The sequence below is a fragment of the Cyrtonyx montezumae genome, unplaced genomic scaffold, assembly GCF_038088225.1.
Source record: "Cyrtonyx montezumae isolate F1298 unplaced genomic scaffold, pur_monq_1.0 scaffold_3, whole genome shotgun sequence".
In the NCBI taxonomy this organism is placed as follows: domain Eukaryota; kingdom Metazoa; phylum Chordata; class Aves; order Galliformes; family Odontophoridae; genus Cyrtonyx; species Cyrtonyx montezumae.
The window spans coordinates 106,376,906-106,398,592 of record NW_027072034.1 but is presented as its reverse complement, the minus strand read 5'-3'; the positions used below and the strand labels follow the sequence as shown (position 1 = coordinate 106,398,592).

Sequence of the window (21,687 nt, the reverse complement as noted above, 5' to 3'; positions counted from 1 at the left end):
GCTTCACTGGTACACATTTTACAGATAGTACAACAGTCCATCTAAACGGTGCTTGAGGAAAACAGGAAGGGAAGGGGGAATTTTAGGTTCTGGATTTCCATAGATGATAAGGGGAGGGGAACTGAACTGCCCTAGTATTTACCCTGTCTGCTCTGTTATCTGTGTTGCTTACTGTGCACTAGGCACTTAATAGATTTGCAGTATTTTTGAAAGGTGTTACAATAATTGAGACTTCAAAACCAAGCTAATCTGTTTTGTTTCCTTAGCATCATACTTCAGTATCTGATCAGGGAGATGCATTTTCATAAAGTTAAACTGTTTTTTTTTTAACAAATAAGTGACTCATGGACTTTTTTCCATCACTCCTTGTTTGCATCTATTAAAAAGAAGAAAGGCAACTCATGAAAAAGCAATGGTGGGGAAAGGAGGCATGCATTTTGGAGAAAAATATATACATATACAATATCCTGTTGATCATGTAATTTCAGTGTTACAAGACTGTAGTGCAGGTGAAGTTGTTCTGTAGGCTGATGGTGGCTAATGTATTTGTTTTCTATCATTTCTAGAAATTAAGAAGCCGCCCGTGGCCCCCAAACCAAAATTTGTGGTAGGACAGAAGGTAACACCTCCACCTGTGGCACCAAAGCCTGATGTTGTGCTTTCTGGTGTTCTACAAGCAGCAAGGAAAACTAAGCCAGCTATTGCACCAAAACCGAAGGTTCTCAAGAGCTCATCTATTCCAGAGGTTAAGCCTCCATCCTGTACAAGGAAAAGCACCAAAAGCTTTGAGGAACACAGAGGAGATTCTTCTCAAACACTGGACCACTTGAACTATAAAAATGAAGCCTCGGAAGGGAGTACTGATAACACAGCATATATTCTGCCAATGTCATCTTGCAAGTTTGAATGCCTTCATAAGCTTGGAAATGGGGAGAACACTTGTAAAACTCAGTTCATTCTTGAGCACTTTGAAAACTTAGAGAATATCAAAGTAGGTGAAAAAACTGCACTGGCTCTGGGGAGTAGTCCCAATGAAAAAATGGCAAGTAGAAACCAGGTTGTTGTGAAAGCCAGCATTTTGGAAGAGAAACTTAAAGACGTTCTAACTCACGGTGTATTCCCCAACAGTAGTCCTGTGAGGAAAAGGTATGCAGACAGACTTTTCAAAGTGGATGGCAACAGCTCCAGGAACGATGTTAAAATAGAGTTTATGGAACTTGTACAGTCATCTTCTTCTGAGGTAGCTAATGGGAGGCAACAAAATGCTGACAGTAAGCTGGCTGAAGATGAGTTTCGGACGTCTGAAACTTGTCCTGTTTTGAATGAAAATCACAACAGATGCTCCTGCCCATTGAACCAGGAAATAACTGAAAATGAAAATGTAAATAGCAGTTGTTCATTTTCAGGTGAAATGAGTATGATAATAGACACTGATAAAACTTCCTCTGAAGCATGCTCAGTCCTGAGCTCAAAAATGCTTCCTGTCCCTAAGCCAAGAAAGCCACGTATTGCGTGTCTAGTCCGTCAGGATGGCATAGACAGCACAGGAGAAGGAACAAAGGAACCATCTAGTTCAGAGAATGATTCCTTTGGTGCTGCTGAACACAGCTTTAAAAAGCCAGCAAAAATTAATGTCCTCGGTCAGAGTGTTTGTTATAACAATAGCACAGAAGCACTTAATCCTGAAAAATCTGAGATAATTCAAAGTGTTGCAGACGGGATGCATCTGAGGAAGGAGCCTGCTGATACTGAAGAGTCAACACTGCAAATTCTTTTGCCTCAGTTATCACACAAAACTTCTGATTTGGTGGAAAATGTTGAATGTTCCTTAGAGACAGACCGTAACTCAGGTAGCTCAGTGGGTAAGATGACAGATGATGCTACTATGCCAGGTACTGTGGACAAAAGGACTAGCTTTATCAGATGTGATACTTTGTCCATGAGTTTGCCGAAGCAGATAAAATTAACTGGCAGTCAGCACTCACCTGCTGCTAATAGCCTCCATGTTTCCCTACAAAAAGTGGAAGATCCAGAAGCTAAAAGGAAGGACGAAAGTTCTCCAAAAATCGCTCCGAAGAAGCCGCAGCGGCACAGCCTACCAGCTGCAGGAGTGCTGAAGAAAGCTGCATCAGCAGAGCTGGTTGAGAAAAGTTCTTATGCCTCCTCTGAAGACAAATCAAACAGCATTCTGGAGGGATCTCACTTCACACACGCTCGAGCCACGGAGCAAGGTGCACTATCATCCTGTGACATACCCAAACGTTCCTCTGAGAAGCCCGTCTGGAAGTTACCTCACCCTATTCTTCCGTTTTCAGGAAATTCAGAGTCATTAAAAACTGCTAGCATTGCTCCCAGCTTCAGCCACGTGAGTGCTGTGACAAAGCCCAGAGCCAAATCTCTCTCTTCTGTGGACATGGAAAGGACAGACAAGCCTTGCAAAGACCAGCAGAAGAAAAACAGTTTGAAAAAGTTCCTCAATGTGAAACTGTCTGTTTGCTTAATGAAAAGTGACTTCCAAAAGTTTCTGTCTAAAGGCAGCCAGTCAATGGATAGTTCTAGTGCTAACCTTTCCACTGGGGAAGGGTATGGGAATGGTAACAACCGGCACGTAGCATCTGTAGGCAGTGAAAGGAAGGCAAAATCAGCCAAGGCACGTTCCATAGAAATAAGCAGTCCTGCTCTGCAGAAGAAGAGGCAGAGAAACAGAAGCCAGCCTGAGATGCGAAGTAACCAAAGGCTGGAGTCTTTAGATGGGCACTCACTGCCAGGGGTGAATCTGTCCCAAATGCATTTGAATTCTGTAACCAGCAATTGTGCTCCTGAGTATGAGAACTTGCGTCACTATGAGGAAATACCGGAGTATGAGAACTTGCCTTTTGCTATGGGTGCTAGTAGAAGTCTGTGTTTGGAATGGCAGAATTCCAGCCGTGTGGAAGACCTGAGCCCCAGCTTATATGAGATGGAGGAGCCTTTTCAAGCAGCAAGCAGGCATGTGAGACATGGCAGGTAAAATAAAGAGAAAGGGCTGGTTAAACATCTCACCTACAGCTCTGGTGGTTGTAAAAACATTTAGAGGGTGACCGTAGAGGCTAAATCCCTTTCATTAAATGTCAGCAGAGCAGTCACTGACATGTATCTTTGCATTTGCTTTTGAAGTTCTGAAAACTGCACTTTGTGAAGAGAGTCAAGAGGAAAAATAAGATACTTTTTTCATAATGTGATCGAAATTTGGGAAATACTTGCATGCGCTCTCCCAGATTTAATGAAAGCGATTAGATATAGTCACATATTTGTATTCAAGAACAGTTAAATAGGGAGGAATGAACTTTACTCCAGCCTCAGGATGAACTGGAATAAATGTTCATAGAGTGCATAATTGCTACGTTTGTAGGGGGGAAATGAATATATTTTTAGATTAGCTGATACAGATGGAAAAAGCAGGCAAACTTTTGGGTATGCAAATTCTTCATTGGATCTTGAACATTTTTCTGGTGTAAGAAAATATATTGCCTCTTCCTGAGTGCACTGAGTCTTTTGTACCTTCCTGTGTCCACAGTTGCAATAAAATTAGTGGAAGTGCAGGTGTTCTGTGTGACCTGTACAAAACACTACTAAAATACAGGGTTTTGTGGCAGTAATAGAAAGCATTTGCTGCAGGGTAGGGAGTAAGCTGTGGCTTTGTTGTCCCAGCAGATGGGGGAGGTAGTTAGTATTGGCAGATTCAAAAAGGGGTTGGACTGATTCACAGATATGTCTAAAACAGATGCTAAATGAAACAGGCAGGAGCAGATCTTGTAACATCTGTGGTGCTGTGATTGTGGGTGTTGGCAAGAAGAGTGGGCCACACGGAGCAGCTCCCATGTTCTGAAATAGCATCTCTTACTGTGTCCGTCAGGGTATGGCAACAGGTGAAGCATTGTTTTGACCCAGCTTGGTATTAACTTTTTCAGCTCATCTGTCAGTCTTACAGATCCCTAAGGTTTGTCTCACAGCAGTGTGAAGGCAGCCTGTATAATTCATAGTTCCCAGCAAGTTTATTTATACTCTTGAGAGTATATGCATATTGATGAGAACAAATGAGCTAGTTTTATAATCACATTTAACATTACTTTTCACTTAGGATTACTAAGCTTCTTTCTGGATGTGTGCACAGCAAGTGTATGCTCCAAAGACTCTGAGAGCTTGCCATTCTCTAAAGGAGCATGTTCTGTTTGAGAGGAGGAGGCAAATATTTTAAGTGGCATCCTTTGTTGGTAACTGTTTATAGAGTTGATACTCTAAACATTTGGACTGATGGAAAGCATGACACTTTATTGTGGGAAGTAGGATTTCTAGCTATGAGCTTTTGGTACTGGTATATTTACTCGTATGTTTGTTGAATATTTTTCTTGTTTACAATATGTTGCTTCTTGTTTTCATCTTGGCATTCTTTTAGTGCTATGAGTTCATGACTTTTTGTTTAAAAACAGTTTTTGGGTATCTTCTGGAGGTGCTGACCCTGTTCCTTTGCTAATCCCTTGCTTTGGTTTACCTAAGAAGAGCAAGACCAAACTTAAAGAAGGATATATTTTGTGTTTGATCTGTTCTAGGTTTGTGTTGTGGTTGTGGCTCAGGTGTCTGTTTGTCTTTGCTTTAGGGAGTGAGGAGAAATATTTTGCTGGATGAATGAAGCACAATACACATGAGTCTGCAGTGGCTTCTGAGTTTTCTCACCTGGCAGAGTGTGTGAGATTTATAGCTATTTGCTCTCCATGCTTCAGTACCAACAGTGATTTAAGGGTTTAAGTGATCTTTTGCACCCTGGCACACCTGTGCCTGTGCTCCCTAAGCTGTGTGTTTTTGAAACATCTGGATTCGTGTTGTGTTTTTCTTTCGAAAGCACACATAGAAAAACGTAATCAAAATACTTCATTTAAGTATTTATTTTAAACTAAATTGCATAGTCAGAATCTACCGTAGGGAATGATTTATGCATGAAATTACTTCAGTAGGGCAAGGGACAAAGAAATCCCAAGAACAAATGGGAACATGTGGGTAGTACTGACCTAGATCAGCTGGAGATGGAAGAGCAAGTGCCAGGGTTGGTTTCAGCTCTGCTTGGGAGATGCTAGGGTCCCTGTGCAGCCGGAGCCAAGCAGGTAGTTTCACCAGTTTTCCCATCCATTGTTTTCCCACCTCCTTCGAAGCCTCTTTATCAATTCCATCTTCCCTTTCAGTGTAGCTCCTTAAGAAACCTTTATCATTCCCTGTGCCAAGTGGTGTTATAAAACCGGTTAGAGAAAAAGTGCCGATGTTAATGTAATAATCACTGCAAGCATTTTCTCAACCTGTCAGAACACGCACTTACCTTTTTTCCGTACAGTGCAGAACATAGAACTTCTGTAATGCACTGCTAATGGGATATAATTCTTCTTATGATTAAAGCCAGTGTACAGATTAATAGTCTGATTCCCTATGCTTCTAGTCATACAGCATATATGCAGAATATTCATTCTGAACACAAAGTTTACCATTACCAGAAGAGTTCAGTAGCATCTACCTAATGTTACATTTCTTTTGGGAGGAAGATATAGAATTCTCAATGCTTCAGCAGCTACCGAGAAGTTTCCTGCTGCCATCTGGTGAAACCAGTAGGCTTTAATGGAGAATGTGAATAGCTTCTGTTGCTTTTAGCCTAAATTCATGTCTTATTAAATTCAGATACTTTTTATTTGTTTTGGCCTTCCCCCAGGAATTTAAATCTAGAATGGCAGGCTCGAGTAATTAACAGTGTGGGTATCAGTTGTTGCTAGCCACTAGATTTTTGAGTTATTTGATGTTGGCCTTCTTGCTACCGACATGGAGTTTGGCTTGAGGAGGAGGGGAGTGAGTGTCCTGAGGTGGGCTGCGAGACATAGGGGAAGCACAGCTGGCAGGGGGAAGGCTGGTAGGCCCAGGTGGCTATCAGCACCTCAGGGGAATATTCTGAATACAGACAGTCACTTAGAGCCTCCACAGCAGATAATCCATGCATTGTTTCCACAGTAACATGAAGTAGTCTCTTGAAATGGTTGTTAAGGATTGTTTATTTTGCCCTGCTCTACCTCTTTGACAACCATTTTAAAATGGCTAACAAGGGTGCAGACCTCGTTATGAGGATCCTGTGAAGTGAGTGAGGAGCAGATGCTGTGGGATAGAAAATACACAGTTAACATGTGAAATAAGTTTTAAATATCACTATCTGCTTGCTGGTAACAGGAGGGAAAGCAGCTTTTTATTATTTATTTATTTATTCTTTTTGTTTTTTGTTTTTTGAGTGTCGTGGTTTTGAGAAACATGGCCCAGGCCTGAAATGTGAGTGAAAAGTCAGTGCTGCTCGTACCAATGCAGCCATTTGTTTTAGTATTGACGGAGATCAGCAGTTGAAACAGTTCTATATTGAAGTAACACTTCTTAATAAATGAGAAATATTTATATATCTGTTATCCTTCTCTTCTTAATAACAAACTTTGTGTGAAGGCAAAATCTTCTTTAAAACCAAAAGTAAAATTGTGTATACCTATGTCCAGTAATTTAAAAATGCAGAGGAAAAGCAAAAATGTGTTGAAACATACGTCATGGTGCAGAAAACAGAAACTTAAACTTTTCTGGATCCTGTGGGCTACCTTTTAGCATTTTTTGCATAGTTTCTTACAATGGAATTATTCTTCCGGTTCAGTGAGTCTGTTCTTTCACCCTTCAGGAAGAGCATGATGTATTTCCTGGCTACTTTTGACAGTGTTCCTTCGAGGCCTTGCATCTGTACATGGTTACTAATGGATTTGGATGAAATGTATAGCTGTGTCATTGTATTTCCTGCTAGGATTTTCCTTCTGAAAGGGCTGTGGAGGGGGAGTGCCATGTGACAACAATGCTTTGAGATCTTAACGTTGCTTTCTTTTATACCCTGCTTCCTATTTTCCTCCATCTGGGTTGATTTAGAATAGCCCATTGATTTTCCAGAAATGAACATCTCAGCGCAAAATTAAGTTTAGTTATCAAGACTAAATTCTGCTCTGATGACTGAGTCCCCAGAGGTCAATTGTGACTACATGAAAGCCTTCCTGGAATAGTGAATTTAGTAATGAAATCTGTTTGATTAAGCACTTGGCTTTAATAGGTATTTATTCCTCTTTTATGTACTGAACTTCATTAGGGTTTTGAGGCATGTCTCCTAGAATTAGCGTCACACCAGATAAACATGGTGTTTAGTGACTGGCTGTGTTAGGGAAATTTTTTTTTGTGTGTGTGTGTGCGTGTCTTGCAACTGCAAAGTTCCTGCTCAGAAACTTTTTAAGAGAAACATTAAATTCATAAAATATTGAGATATCTCAATAGCATTTGAAAATATTTTTCAAGCACACTAAGATTTGAATGCATGGAAAATACTTCTTAGGTATTGAAGTCGTTCTGTTCACATTTCTGTGTTAAAAATAATAATTAACATCACTTAATACAATTCAAAAAAAAAAAAAAGAGAATATAATTTCCTTATAAGAAGAGGCCAAGTGTGTAGATTTTGGATTTCATCTGCTTCCTTATAGTTACAGCTGGTTAGTATCTGATCTGCAAAAGTTAGGTTCCTTACTGCTCACCACCAGCTCCTCAGACACATCCACTTCTCAGCTCCCTCCTGTGGTTCCTGCTGGCTTCTGCTCACTGTGGATTTAGATGCATCATATGGTTCAAGGACCCTTTTCCTGAGGCTATAGACCACTGTGTGAGCTCCTTCTCTTTCTGCAAGGTCTGCTCAAGTCAATTGTCCTTGGGCCTGGGAAATACCTATATTGTATTATCAAGTTAATTATTTTGTAGTGCTAGGATAGTGCAGTGAAACTGCATACAAGATAGGAAAGTGAATTTTTAGCTCAAGAAAACATGTAGGGTGTGTTGTCTCTTTTTTTTTTCTCTTTTTTGAGGGAATCTTTGTGCAGGTCTTTATGCAATTTTCCGGTTGGAGGAGGAATTTTATGGAGTGTTGGGGTGGTTTTCAATCACACAGGTTTGTAATTTAGTCTGCTATGCTATATCACTTGAAATGAAATACATATATTATTAGAAGAAGATATATATATTAATAGAAGAAGATGCTCTGGGACAATACTTGTATCTTGTAAATCACACTGGGAGAAGTATGCCAAGCTTTCTTTCTGTCTTTTTTTTTTTTTTAAAGAAAATAAACAAAAACTTCTTTGCAGTAAAAGAATTTTATCACATTCTTGTGCAAATGACTTTGATATATGTTGATTTCATCTGTTTTGATGCTGGGAGAGATTCTGAGACCCAATCCTTTCTTGCCAGATCCATAGGAGAGAAATTAATTGGAAAAATGCTTTTGTCCGAAACCAAGTCTGTAATTCTCGTATGCAATCTAGTCTTGAAAATATTTGGAAAGTCTTAGGAAATTAAAACAATTCATGATCTCCAGGGTTACCATGAAAGAGAATTTTTGTCTCCTGAGTGGATTTGGTTTATCTTTCATCCTGTTTTGAAGGGCTCATGATTGACAGATAGAAAGAAATGGGTAGAAGCAAGTTGACCTAGACACCATGCATGATGAAACTTCCAACAGAATTGGAAGAGCAATAATAAAAGATGTCTCATTTATCCAGTTTTACAAGTGCTACATAAAAATAGATGATGTTTAACTTCTAGACATTATCCTTTTGTGAAGCCCAGCTTGGGCTCATTGTATTGGCATGTTTGAGGGAGCAGTGGTGGCCAAGACAAGGCCAGCCCTGCTGGAATGCTTGCTGCGTGAATCCCTCTGCTGCTTCCAAAAAGTCTTTGTGTGGTTCCTCGTGTCACTGTTTTGTTCAGTCTGGCAAATTATGGCGTGTTAACCTTGGAGTACTTGCCATCCATATGCAGTAAAAGAGCCATTTTGAATGTAAATGCATTACCTGTTAACAAGCTTAAGGTAAACTGTGCTATCTTTCATTTCCCACCAAAGAAGTGCGCTCCACAGACCGCAAAAATGCTATAGCTGTTCTGTTTCCTGTTACAATAGGAGGATGTCCTCATCCTTCCTCCCAGTGACGCTGGCTCAGGCTGGCGCCTCGGCATTGCGGGCCATGGGGCAGTGACTAGGCATTGGAAGGAGCCCTGAGTCCGTAAGGCATGGAGCTGCCCAGTTCAGCCCATTCCCTCTCGTGCGGGTGTGGTGGCTCAAGTGTCACTCTCAAAATCTACAAGGCTTTATTTTTTTTTTTTCTGTTTTTACTCCACACTTGCTTTTTATTTATTTCAGCATTCTTTCTACATGTTTCCTGTTCCTCAAGAAGTGGGAAGCTAACTTGACGCAGCATTTGTCACCTGATGCTGGCCTCACGCTCCGCATCAAGTGCAGGCCTCCCTGTCTCCAGTTACTGACAGTGCTGTATGCTGCAGGTTCCCAACACGTTTCTGAGTTGTATCTCAGATGGGAATTGATGAAAGAGCCATTTATGTGCTCAACAACAGCCTTTTCCTGTGGGTTATTTTCAGCATTGGCTCAGGAAACATGTTTGTGGAGCTCCTTAGTGCGTTGTTTCACGTGGTGATATCTTAACAGCAGCAAGGTCTAATGTAATTAAATATGTAAAACAGTAGGTTTTTTTGGCATAAAGTAAATGTTGGGAAACAAAATAGTCAAAATATTAACTTCAGTTCTTATTTAAATGTCAACAGTGATATATTATTATGCATAATTTACCCTTCATTTATATTTTTTTCAATTGTCTTAATAATAGACTTAGTGAACTGCATGCAGCTACCCTGTCTCAGTGCCCTAGACAAAATTTAGATTAAAAAATGCAGATCTGCTTAGATACTGGAATCCAGGAAGTTCCTTTTTAAAAACATTAATTTAACTCAAGTTTTAATTTGCCTTGATACTATTTTCCTTGTGCTTATGTAAAACTGTCCCACACCATCAAGCAAAAGTGGACCAAGTAAAACCATAAACTCCAGGTGTGTGTGAATAGACAAAAAGGAACTTTATCAAAACCACTGGTTCAACAGCTCCAGCCTGAGCTGATGATCTCAGTGATTTCAATGGTGAGTTGATATTTTTATTTTCCACTGGTATTCCTGGGGATCAGATGTTCCGTGCTGATTTTGAGATTAGCTGAAAAGTTTAGAAAAAAATGTCAAAATCCCATTCTTCTGATCTATGCCAAAGACTGGAAGAAGAGAGAGTGAAGTCTGACCTTATAAACGACTCAGTGATTCTTTACAGTGAGCATGTGCTGGTTTCAACCAACCCACTCCATCCAGTGTTTTTCAGCAGGCTGCCCAGGAAGCCGTGCCAGCTAACGTGCAGACAGATGTGTGTTTAAGAGTTAAGTCACCCTCTGTTTATTTTAGCTGTAAGTCACTAGCTTTTGAGTACTCTGATATTTAGCCTTCTTTCGTCATCTTGTAAGTATCTGACATGTAGAACTTGCACTCCGTTAGGCTGTGCGTTATTTTTAAATAGAACAAACAGCATTTTGAAGAGCCATGGTTTCAGAGATGGTAACCAAAAAAGTCATAAAAATCACGAACGGTCAATATGGAAGATGGACTTCGATTTTAATGCATGAATAGTAGTTAAACATTGCAATTTCGTGGTGGCCCTGGCAAAGTATAGTCAGTTTTGATTAAATTAGTGTTAAGAGGAATTTGTGGTGGACGTTTCCCCTTTCCTAGCTGATGTGTTTAGTTTGAGATTTTGTCACAGTTTTCTAGAAGTCTCTTCAGTGTGTGCTGGAGTGGTGTGGTGGTTTCTCTCTCTCTCTCTTTTTATTTTTTTTTTTTAATGTTTCTGGAGAAATTAAGGGTTGTTTTTTTTTTCCTGGTGCTGCTGTCCTTTCCTAGTAAGCACTTCTCACTGGGGTCTGTGTTTTGTATGGGTAAGCAAAGATGAGTAGCAAGTCTTGACTATAAATGATGCTCTATATTGTTTATTAGCACTTCCATGCCTGGAGCTTTTCTAAGGACTTGGCCACAAGTATTCTGGGTGTGCAGCTGTCACTTTGAGATGGGGGCTGGGAAATTCATAATAGGCAAAGGCAAAAGACACTTTACCCACCTTTGAAGGTGAGAAATAGCTCACATTCTTGGGTGGTGATGGGAAGAACTGATAGAGCAAATCCTTCCCCTGTGCAAGCCTCAAGGTCTGGTTTTAAATCTGTGCATTTTACTGCTGTGTTTCACTGTTCAGGACTAAGGCTGAAGGGCTGGCACATGATACTGGGGTGGGTTTTGCCCCATTAAGCCTGCACAGAGTCCTTTGGTGCACAGCAGTCACTCATGACAGCATAGGCAGAGTGATGTGACCACACACTCCACTCCTTGTGCATGTACTATAGTGCTGGGCAGAAAGATTGGGGTGATGTGGATCTCCATGATGTGGCAGAAGCTGTTTTGATTCCCCTATCAAGTTGATCACTGAGTCACATCAGAGAATGGTTTTCTGTGAGGCTTTTAAAGTGGAGCCCATTTTTTTATATACAGCTTTTCTGCGGTGATCATTGAAGCATCTGAAGTATGCATGTGTGTGTTTATGCAGAACTGCACATGGAGTGGAGAACTGTCAACAAACGGTCCAGTACAGCAGAAACTGAGAAATGCTGCTGGGTCATAGGAGGCTGCCTGTGGCTGGGGGCAGCCTCATGGCCCTCTGGTGATGACAGCACTGGATACAGATGCCTTGCTTCTTTTTACTTAAAAGCAGAGTCATTGTTTTTTCCCCTTCTTGCAGAGGAAACAAATAACTACTGTCCTGACCTGAGGACAACAACCACACAAATAAACCGTGCTGGCTGTGAGTGTTGGGATTGCCTGGTGCCTGGGAGCTGCATGCCCATCATGCACAAACAGTTAAGGTGCCTGGTGGGACAAGCCAGATGTGATGGCAGCCCCCTGCTGTGAAAATCCAGGGGTGAACAGGGGCAGATCAGGTAAAGGCCAGGACAAAAACACTGCTGCTTGCATCAAACACTTCCACTTGTGGTTGTTTCTGCTTTCTGTCTGTGATTATTGAGGACTTGGTAATTGTGTCCTTAAAGTTCCCTAACAAGCCCGGAGAGAACAGACCAGAGTAATTAAAAGTGAAGTAAATAATCATTGGTCTTGTTTCCTTACCATTTGTTTTTTTTCTTTCGATGATGTCTCATATAAAAGTCTGATTTTTTTTTTCTTCCCTCAGCATTGTTAAATATGGAAGGACAGCTCACAAGAGTAACTGATGGATCTTAAAGGAGCAATCTGTTCAGGCAGTCTGAAAAATAAAAAAATGTAGAGAAAAGGCAGATCAAGCTGCCTGTTGTTCTCCCTAGAGTCAAATCAATAAAAAGTGCTAATCTGTTGCCTTTTTTTCTTCCTATTAGTCTGTAAGGTGTGTGGTTAACAGTATGAATAATATCAAATGGCATTATAGCCAAGATATTTAATAGATGGTTAAATAGACAGATTATTTTAGTTTAATAGACGGATTAATATAATGGAAAAGAAACAATTGAAATAAAGGAAAAAAATACATGCCCCTGTACACACCCATGTCCTAGGCTTGCAATAGGAAACTCCCAAGGGAGCAATCTCCAACAAGACATCCTTCCCCAGTTGTGGTCAGCCCTTAAATGGGGTCTAGGAGAGGTGGAGCCAGATTCCACCCCTTCCAGTGACACAGGTGAATTGCCTTCAGCTGTGCTCCCGCAGCTAGCTCAGTGCTTGCCTCGGGTGATCTATCTGTGGTTCAGGCTGTGGTTCAGCAGTTCCCATACATAGCCCCAATAATACCAAGAATTTATTGAAACCAGTTAAATGTCATTGGGCAGAATAAGTGGTGTAACTTCAAACTACCTTGTAAAACACTTTGGGGAGGACATGTTGCTCTGTTTCTGGCTGCAGAGAGGCACCGTTTTGGGCAGAGGATGTGAGCCCTAGTAGTTTGTCTGCAAGAAGGCAAGCTGTGCCTCACACTCGCAGCCAGGATGGCACCACGGAGCCACAGCAGCACGCATAGCATTTCTGGCAGTGCACACCATACTGGAAAGACATGAAGTCAGTTTGTGCTCTTCCCATCTATGCACCTGCCATTAACCCAAGAGGTGACAGGTGCTGCAGGAATAACTTAAGAGAAGTAAACAGCCTGGCCCAGGCTGCAATTCTGATGTGCCTGAATGAGAAATGAAAAGTGTGGAGATGTGAAGAGGGCAGTGTGGGAGGGAAGTTCAGAGACAGCTAAGATGGTTGATAGTTACTGTCACCAGAAAATATCAAGTGTAAATGGTGAGATTATGGTAATTACAATCCAGAAAATGAAATACAAGCTAATGTAGCTAATGTCTTCATCAGGATGGTTGTGGAGCTGAGATATTACAAGAAAATAAAATGTAGCTGCAAAGTGCATTAATGCCTTTATTGATTTCTTGAGTTGATGACTAGTTCCTTGGTAGATTTCCTTAAGATTTCACAGGAGCTCATTAGTGTTCTCAGCTAATATTCATTATTGTCTTTGTGTTTTGCTAATTATTCTTGCTTTCTAGAGCTTATTTCCTTTTCAGAAAACTATCACAGCAAGTGAAGACTTTGAAGTTACTAAATAAAAACTGTTAAATTAAAAACAAAGGACTAAATAAAATCAGACAATTATTAATCAGTCAATAATTTTCCTTTCGCTTTGGTATTCCATGAGCATTTGACGCTGTCCTGAGCACTCAGGTCAGATAATTTCTTCTTAAATTGTCAGTAGTGCCTACCCAGGATCCGCTGAGGGGATCAGTCAGTGAGGCACGCTGCCATCCCAACAGCTATTTCAAGTATGTAGTTCTATGAAAAAAGTGTAACAGCCTTATCAGCTCACTCCTGGACAGGTTCACAGACAGCCAGTGTGCTTTTAGATCATTTGGGAAGGAAAAAAAAAGCTAAACTTTCCTTGTTTGTTGAAGTTGATTGCAGGGAATAGAGGTATTTAAAATAGAGGTGGATGAACAGCAATAGTAGTTGTTAGCATTGTGAAATTATCAACAGAGGATTTGAGATGCAGACTCACACTAGAGTGTGCTTATTTACTCTCTGTGTTGCCTTGATGTGTATTTTGCATTCGAGTATTAACTTATTTGCCTGTGTATTGAAGGCTTTCTAAAAAATAAAACAGATAAAAACAACAACAAAGGATGAAATATTGGAGGAGGAGAAGACAAAACAACTTTAAAGAAGGGAGCCACTCCTGCAAGAAACACTGTAGAATGTGTATCCTTTTCAAAATAACAAAAGCGTGACCAATGCATTTTACGCGTTGAGCAGAGTGTTGTGCACAAAGTCTGTTCATTTATTGTTCCTACGTTTGTGTTTACTTACTGGAAGTAGACAGAGCCACTGAAAAGTACTGAAAACTGTTTAAGTTAAAGTGTGTATAAAGGGGCAGTGTGGATGAATTTGTATTATGAAGTAACTTGGAGCTTTGGGAACTGCTTTCTATAGTCACGATGATGCTAATACATTGATTAATTCCAATACACTATAAAATAGTTCAAATTTATAGTACTGCATGGCATTGTATGGCAGAGAATTTCTCCAGGTCCTTGCAGCCAAGCTCACAAAAATAATAATTGCCTTCTGTATGATTTGGGAACAAGCACGGAAATGTTTATTGCAACTTCAGGCTATAGTGTCCTATGCTGTGTCTAAATCAACACTGCCTGAAAGCAAAGCCTCAGGCTTGTTTGGACCTTCTATCATAATACAAATAAACAGAACAGCCACCAAGCTCTTCCAGACAGAAAAATAAATCCTATCTTGATCAGCATAAACATCTGAATCTACAGTTCCAGTCTGGCTGTTTAAACAACTTGTTAAAAAAAAAGATGATGGTGGTTTAGGTTTTGATGTTTTTTCTTGTACAAGCCTCACTGGATAATGGAATACCTTAGTTTGTAAAGCTGCAAACCATGGAGCTGCCAGATGTATATATATATTTTTACATGAAAGAAAGATATGTGAAAGTGAACGCTTGCAGTTTTAAGTTGTATTGTTCTGATACAAGGTTTTTTGGTTGCACTTTTAAGCCAGTAAGTTATGGTTTACTTTTCAGCTGGTAATTCAAGTGGCAGTTGTGTAGGTTTTGAAAGTTTTATCTTGACTGGGACTGTCTTGCTTTGTTTCATTAATGTTTACTATTGTATTAGGAATGTACAGTGCAGTGCATATGCTTCATGCCATAAACTGCTTGATTACCAAAAAAATTGCACTTCTTTGGTTTTAAGTGTCAAAAAAGCCCCACATCTATATTTAGGTAGGTTGCTCACATGGTATGACAAGATGTTCTTACTCAGTGGGCAGCACAGTGAGCTGGCACTGATGGTGTTTCACATGACTGGTAATGCAGAAGTTTCTCTCGGTAGGGCAAAGAATCGTGATGAAGAGGGAGCAAGATAGAGATGTGTATCTGAGAGATACTGTTAACTGACAGAAGAGCTGCTTAAGAAATAACCACTAGGCATGCCTGTGTTATTAGGTCCAAACTTGTCTGTAGACTACAAGGAATTTCACTTAGTCCAGAAATAATTTTAAGGAAACTATATATATGTTTGTGATATAGATGACTAAAGAGGTAAAAATACAGAGATTATGCAGTATATACAGAACTATGTTATGGCTTTTCTGATAAAGAAATGTTTATGATGAGAGATTGAGGAGTAAGGTAGGAGGAGAGGCACGCATTCTCCCACATGTGGCGGCTAAAGGCCAGTCAACACAGGGACACTGCTGTAGTCTTTTTTGTAGAGGGCAAAACCACAGAGTATATCTGCCCACATTCACAGTATTGCATCCAATCCCTGAATGTGCAGTTTGTTGGATACCAGAAATTGTCCAGTGTGACTTTCAACCATTTGTCATCTGTTCATCCTCTATCATTACGTTTTATGTGGAAAAGTAATAATAATAGCAACCAACACAAAACAAACCACCTGAAAACTAAGTGTATCAGGTGGAAGAGCCTGAGGGCTACATTGGACTGTGAACTGAAGAAATGTGATGTGAACAGTAGATGCTCTGAGGTGCTTTGATTCCTGGGGAGATGCTGTAAAACTTAGTGGATCAGTTTCTCTCAGCGAGCACTGTTTCATTTGCAGAAATAGCAGGTGCATATGCTCCATGAATTGAAAAAAGGATCCAATGTGATTCACAGGAGGAAAAAAGAAAAATACTAAACATCCTAAATAATTTGTAGTTAATTATTAAAAAATTTTTTATTAAAAATTTTTTTTTTTACTAAAACTTTCTATTAAATAAGCAGCTTAATCTTGCATTTGGGAAATTCTTCGCCCAACTTAAGGTAGGTATTTTCATCCTCATGATGAGGATCAAGTGATGACTGGGTTATGTTTGTGCAAGCAGTATACAGCCTCACCTGGAAATATCGTTCTTTCTGACTTCAAAAAAGGCAAGTTTTGTGAAAGTTCAAATGTTAACATAGTTGCCTGGAAACATTTAGATTGAAAATGATAATAAAGTCTGGGAATCTTCCAGTAGAATATGCCTGGGCAAAAGATGTATGATTTCACAAGTGTGCAAATGATATTTTTTTAATGGGAATTGATCTGAGTTATAGAAAATTAAAGCACCAGTTAAAATAAATATGAAGGGTAGGAAAAAAAAAAGGCAAGATGTCTGTTGACCAAGATAAATGTTAATGAATAGGAGGCTAAAAGGTGAATTCTGCTGTGGTAAAAGATAAAAAGTTGAATACACTTTGCAGTTGCAAAAGTAAATTCCATACTAGATCTAGATTCAGTGCTAGATGTGAATGGTGAAATGATATATAGTAAGAAAGATGCAGCAGTAATTATTTCTTTTGCAGGTTTAAAATCAAGCAGGACGATAGATCTACTTTCAGAATGTTGCAGATTAAATAAAAATGCATGTCATCTGTAAAATAAAAGGATCAGAGATGGCATCTGCTAAAACTAAATGCTTTCAAACCTACGGTTCATGGGAATGTGAAGTAGAGTAGACACTGAGTTTTCTGAAATGCTGAAGCTAATAACTGGAAGTTGTAGAACCCAGATAATGCAGCTGCAGAAGGAGCTCAGCAGGAAAGCCTCTGTTTTTGCCTTCCTGGAGCCTCTGCAGGAGCCATCCCTGGCATCTTCTGCACCAGGTCTCTCTGGTGACCACTCACCTTTGCATGAAGTTGGCATGTCCAAGTTGAAACACCTGGCCATCTCCTGGACTTGTCTCAGACTCTTGTCTGAACTCAGCAATGATCCTGTAGGCTCTTCTTCCCCTTCCCCAGTTCTGACTATAGGAGATGATAAGTGCTTGGGTGTTTCCCTAGTCCTTCCTGTCTTGTTTCAGTAGAGCCAAGCTATTTTAATCTTTTCTGTGTCTTCATGGCCGACCAAGGTCTGTCTGCAGGCCAGCTTATCTCATCTTCATCTCTAAAACTCAGTCAATTTGAAGTCAGCTTTTGTTTTCCAGTCTGCCTTGAGCACTGACTAATCAACACCTTGCTGTAGCTGCCAGAGCATCCTAACACAGCTGTATTCTTTACTTCAGCAGCCACCCCCCATGGGATCCATGCTGACATGTTAAGAGAGATGATAGTTGCACAAGATTAGGTGTTGGTCAGTACACTAACATCTGTGATGGCTGGAACAGCCTTGGAGAAAGGGTTTCTGGATTTATGTTCTGCAGAACAGCTAATCGCATTTGTCTCATATTATATTAAACTCGTGGCATCTGAGCATCTTTTTGTTGTCTTTCAACACCTATTTCATGAGTTTCAACACTGCTGGAGTGTAATTTGCAATTATTAGATATTCTTAAGGATTAAAAATAGGAGCCTAGGGATTTGATGTGTTAAACATGACTTTGTGAAAAACTCAAGTTCTTTCTCTAGCCATTTTAGCTTCTTCCTTAGCTTTCCCTTCCCCCTCTTATTTTTTTCTAGAAATGCATTTCTTAAATATGTTAAAGATGTCAAGGCTAGTTAGAGGAGGAAGGTTGTGTGCCTGTCTCATGTAATTTCTGTGTTGCAAATATAGCTGAAGTTAATGAAAAGAGACCTCTATAATCTTTGTAAAGCAGCAAAACATGCTTATAGTTTATAGATTTGACAGCTACCTGGGAGTTTTTAATCAAAAGATTCTACATTTTGGTTTTGTTTTGGGTTGGTTTTGTTTTTTGGTTTTTTTTTGAGAATTGTTGGGCCATCCCAGATGCGTGTGTACAGCTAGCTTATGCATCGATAAATAACCTTATATATATATGTACATCTAAAATTCCAGACAGAGAGGTCCAATCTGAGTACTGCATCTGGATAAGTCCCATTGTTTTGAGAGAAGGAGGCAAAACTACTGTACTGGTTCCTTCTCCCTCTGGCACATGGTACAAATGTTACACTATACATGGTTGTAGCTAAAAGAGAACAGTTATTGAATTTGCTGTCAGGTAAACTCTGAAGAATAACATAAATACTCCAAAGTTCCTGTGGCTTATGGCTGCTGTCAGTGAGCATTGCACAAACACCAACTTAGATAAGACATTGAGAGCTGGGGATCCAGTGTGGAAAATGCTACCCTCGTAATCATTGTCTTCAGATGATGTGCGACTGTACTCAGTGCTTCTGACACCAAGCACAATTGCTATTGTGTGATAAAGCAGAAGGCTCTTTACCTCAATAAAATATAGTATCTTTATCAACTGTGTCTATTTTAATTTTAGGTCCTTAGAAGAGCACCATGATCATTCTGGCATGGTAATAGGAGACCTTCAGTCAGATGAGGAAGATCTTGTGAACAGTTCTGATGAAGACGATGACACAAATTCTGATTCCAGCAAAGGAGAGCCTGATTCTCAAGATCAGGTATCTTTTCATCTTTATCTTCTAGAGCTGCTCCTCAGTCCTATGCTGTTTTCTGGGAACCTGTTGGGATAATTCCAAATAAAGCATTGAGTCAGTGTAACTAGATATATTCAGTTTCTCCATTTTTATTATTTAGTGTGTTAATTACAAAAATGTGGTCTGTGTGCATTATCCTAATGTTAAGAGACTAAGTTTATACATATGCTACTGGAAAGTGTGTTGCTTGGCACATTTGTTCTTTGTCTTTCACCGAGTCTTGGAGCTGCAGTCCTGCCTGCTGTGACCCTCTAATAGTTAGATGCACAGATGTGTATTTACAGGTCTTCAGCTTTTTCAAAGATCAGGATTGTGAATACATTTTATGGATGCTGTCTACTCTCAGATCCTAGGGTGCATAATGTCTCCCATGCACGGAGTATAAAATCTTTTTACTTGTCAGCCTTGGCAAAGCCCAAAGAAAGGGGGCAGATGAAGGTTTCAAGGTCCAAAGACCTCCTTCTGAAAAGTCTCTTGGTAGCTGTGATTTTGAATGTGCAGTCCTTTATAAGGGAGTTGGCCACGTAAGTAGGCTGTGTTTCAGTAACCACTTCTTTTTCTGTAGACAGCTTTCTTGCTGTGATTCACGTGATCTGCTTACTAACCTGTGATTTATTACTGTAAATCTGCTTGGCACAAAGGACATATATGACCAAATCAATTTTTAATTCTTTATTTTCAACAGCCTGAAAAACGGCTCAACCTAATTTTCAGTATTTAGGTTCATCGATTTATTCCTTTGATGCTGAAGGGCGGTTATATCTGTACATGCAAGGTCTATCACTGTAGGGCTGGCAGGCCCACCCCTATGGCTATCAGAGGATAGTTGTCGACAGTGTGAAGTCAAGGTCTGACTTTCTGCTAACTTCTGTGAATGGCAGATCAGAATGACTGCCTGTCTTTTGATCTTATTTCCCAGTTTGTTACATGTTTAGGAGTTCTTTTTTGTAGTCCTGGAAGCTCTGACACCAACACGCCTGTAGAATATTACCTCTTCTCAGCACCGGTCCTGGCAGCTCTGGTGGCACTTTATGTCCTTGCAGGTGAAGAGATGTTTCCTACGATGGTAGACTTATATTTGGCTCCTTTCCAGAAAAAAATAAAATTAAGAATATAAGAATATTACAATGAGGCTTCTTAATGCTGAAAGAGAAGATTTGATGATGTGGTGTCAGTTCTGAATTTCGTTTTATAAGGTCTTCTGAGAGGAATAAATTGGGAAAGGGAAAAGCTTGTTTCTGTAAGCTTGGCAGGATTGCACCTGTACAGAGGCTTAATGCCCTCTACCTTCCTTGACAGAGTTTTTAGAAAAATGCCCCCATTAAGAGGCTTCTCAGACAAATTTCATGGGGCATGAAACCAAGTATTTCAGAGCTCACTGTGAAGCATCTGCTGGTCGGCTCTTGCCAGCCGGCCTGTGGCACGTGCAGCCAGCAGCTGGGGATTAGCAGCAACCCTCTCCTCACTTCACTTCCTCACAGCTCCTGCAGCTGCATGAGAGAATGAAGCAATCCCTGCCTTGGCCCTCCGCTGATTTTGTTTTTGTTTTTCCCCACCACAAGCATCTGGGTGTTTTGATGCTTTTTGTCTGTTAGAGAAGTCACAAGGCTCCCTTCCAGTAGTGCATCTGAGAGGGAGCCTAGTTCTGGTCCTTCACTTCTCTAATTTATACTCCTCTGGGCCCAAAGGATCTTTTTGGCTGAACAAATGCCAAGTGGTCTTTTCAGTGCCAGCTGGTATGTGAAAAGGCTTTCAAAGGGAGCTGAAAATGGACTGTGATGTTACATGTTGTAGTTGTTTAGCGTTAGCATCTTGTTCTCAAAATACTGATTTTCGTCTAATTTGCAGCTGCCAGAACCACAGTGATACCTTGTTTTGCATAATGGAAGTGTTTGTTAATTCAGTCTTGCAGTGAATGTATCAGCTGTACTGTCTAAAATGTCACCAAGACCTGACGACAAGCATTACAGTCCTGCCTTCATCTGGTTGACCCTCACTGGGTAGATATAAGCACTTTCTGGAAATTAGCTTAATTTTTGAAGTAAAATCCCAGCCCTGTGTGTATATAAAAATTATCAAATACACAATATATTTAGCATACATGTGATACAGCACTGAACTACTGAGTTTAGAAAATAATTCAGCCATTTTGGACTGATAATTAAATTTAAATTAAAAACAGTAATAAGAATTGTAACCATAGCTGAATCTTGCAACATTAGGGCTTCTGAGCCAAAGGTTCATATATGCTGTGCCACTGAGACCCGATTTTCAGAATAACTGTTTAATGCCTGTACCTGCTGTATTCAGTACTGCCTCCCCACAACTTTGATTCTGTGTGTTTTCTGTACCTCATGATGTTTTATTCCTCCTCATCCATGCTTTCTTTGCAGCCCAGTGAAATGGAAGCATGAATATGTAATAGACGTAGTGACAGCTGGCAATAGAGAGGCATATGGCAAACCATGAGAGCTGTGATGGAGAAAGGTGTATTTTATCTGAGGGACATTATGCTTGGGAGTTATTGTGCAGAAAAAAAATAATTGCATCCTGACACCTACCTTCTTTTGCTTTGCTATTGCTGTTGATTTCTATCTGGTGTTGTACAATAGCCTTCACTTTTGGAAGCTGTATTTGTGTATGTAAACCCAGCAACATCTAAACTGCATCACGAGTAGATTAAAAGGCTCACACAGCTTTACAGCAAGGTTGCTTCTTCTTATAGTAACTTCTTTAGCGAATTATCAGAAGCTGACTTTTTTGTTCTGTGTGACTTTTTTCCCTTTCATCTTTTTCAA

At 40.1% G+C, this 21,687-nt stretch overlaps 1 protein-coding gene across 1 annotated transcript in view; it reads left to right on the top strand.

Moving 5' to 3' along the window:
* FGD6 (FYVE, RhoGEF and PH domain containing 6) overlaps positions 1-21,687 on the top strand; it is a 64,803-nt gene that overhangs the window by 8,152 nt on the left and 34,964 nt on the right. The window contains exons 2-3 of the mRNA XM_065742662.1: positions 567-3,006; positions 18,712-18,853. Coding sequence (XP_065598734.1) covers positions 567-3,006; positions 18,712-18,853 — 2,582 coding nt within the window. The remainder of the gene's footprint in view (positions 1-566; positions 3,007-18,711; positions 18,854-21,687) is intronic.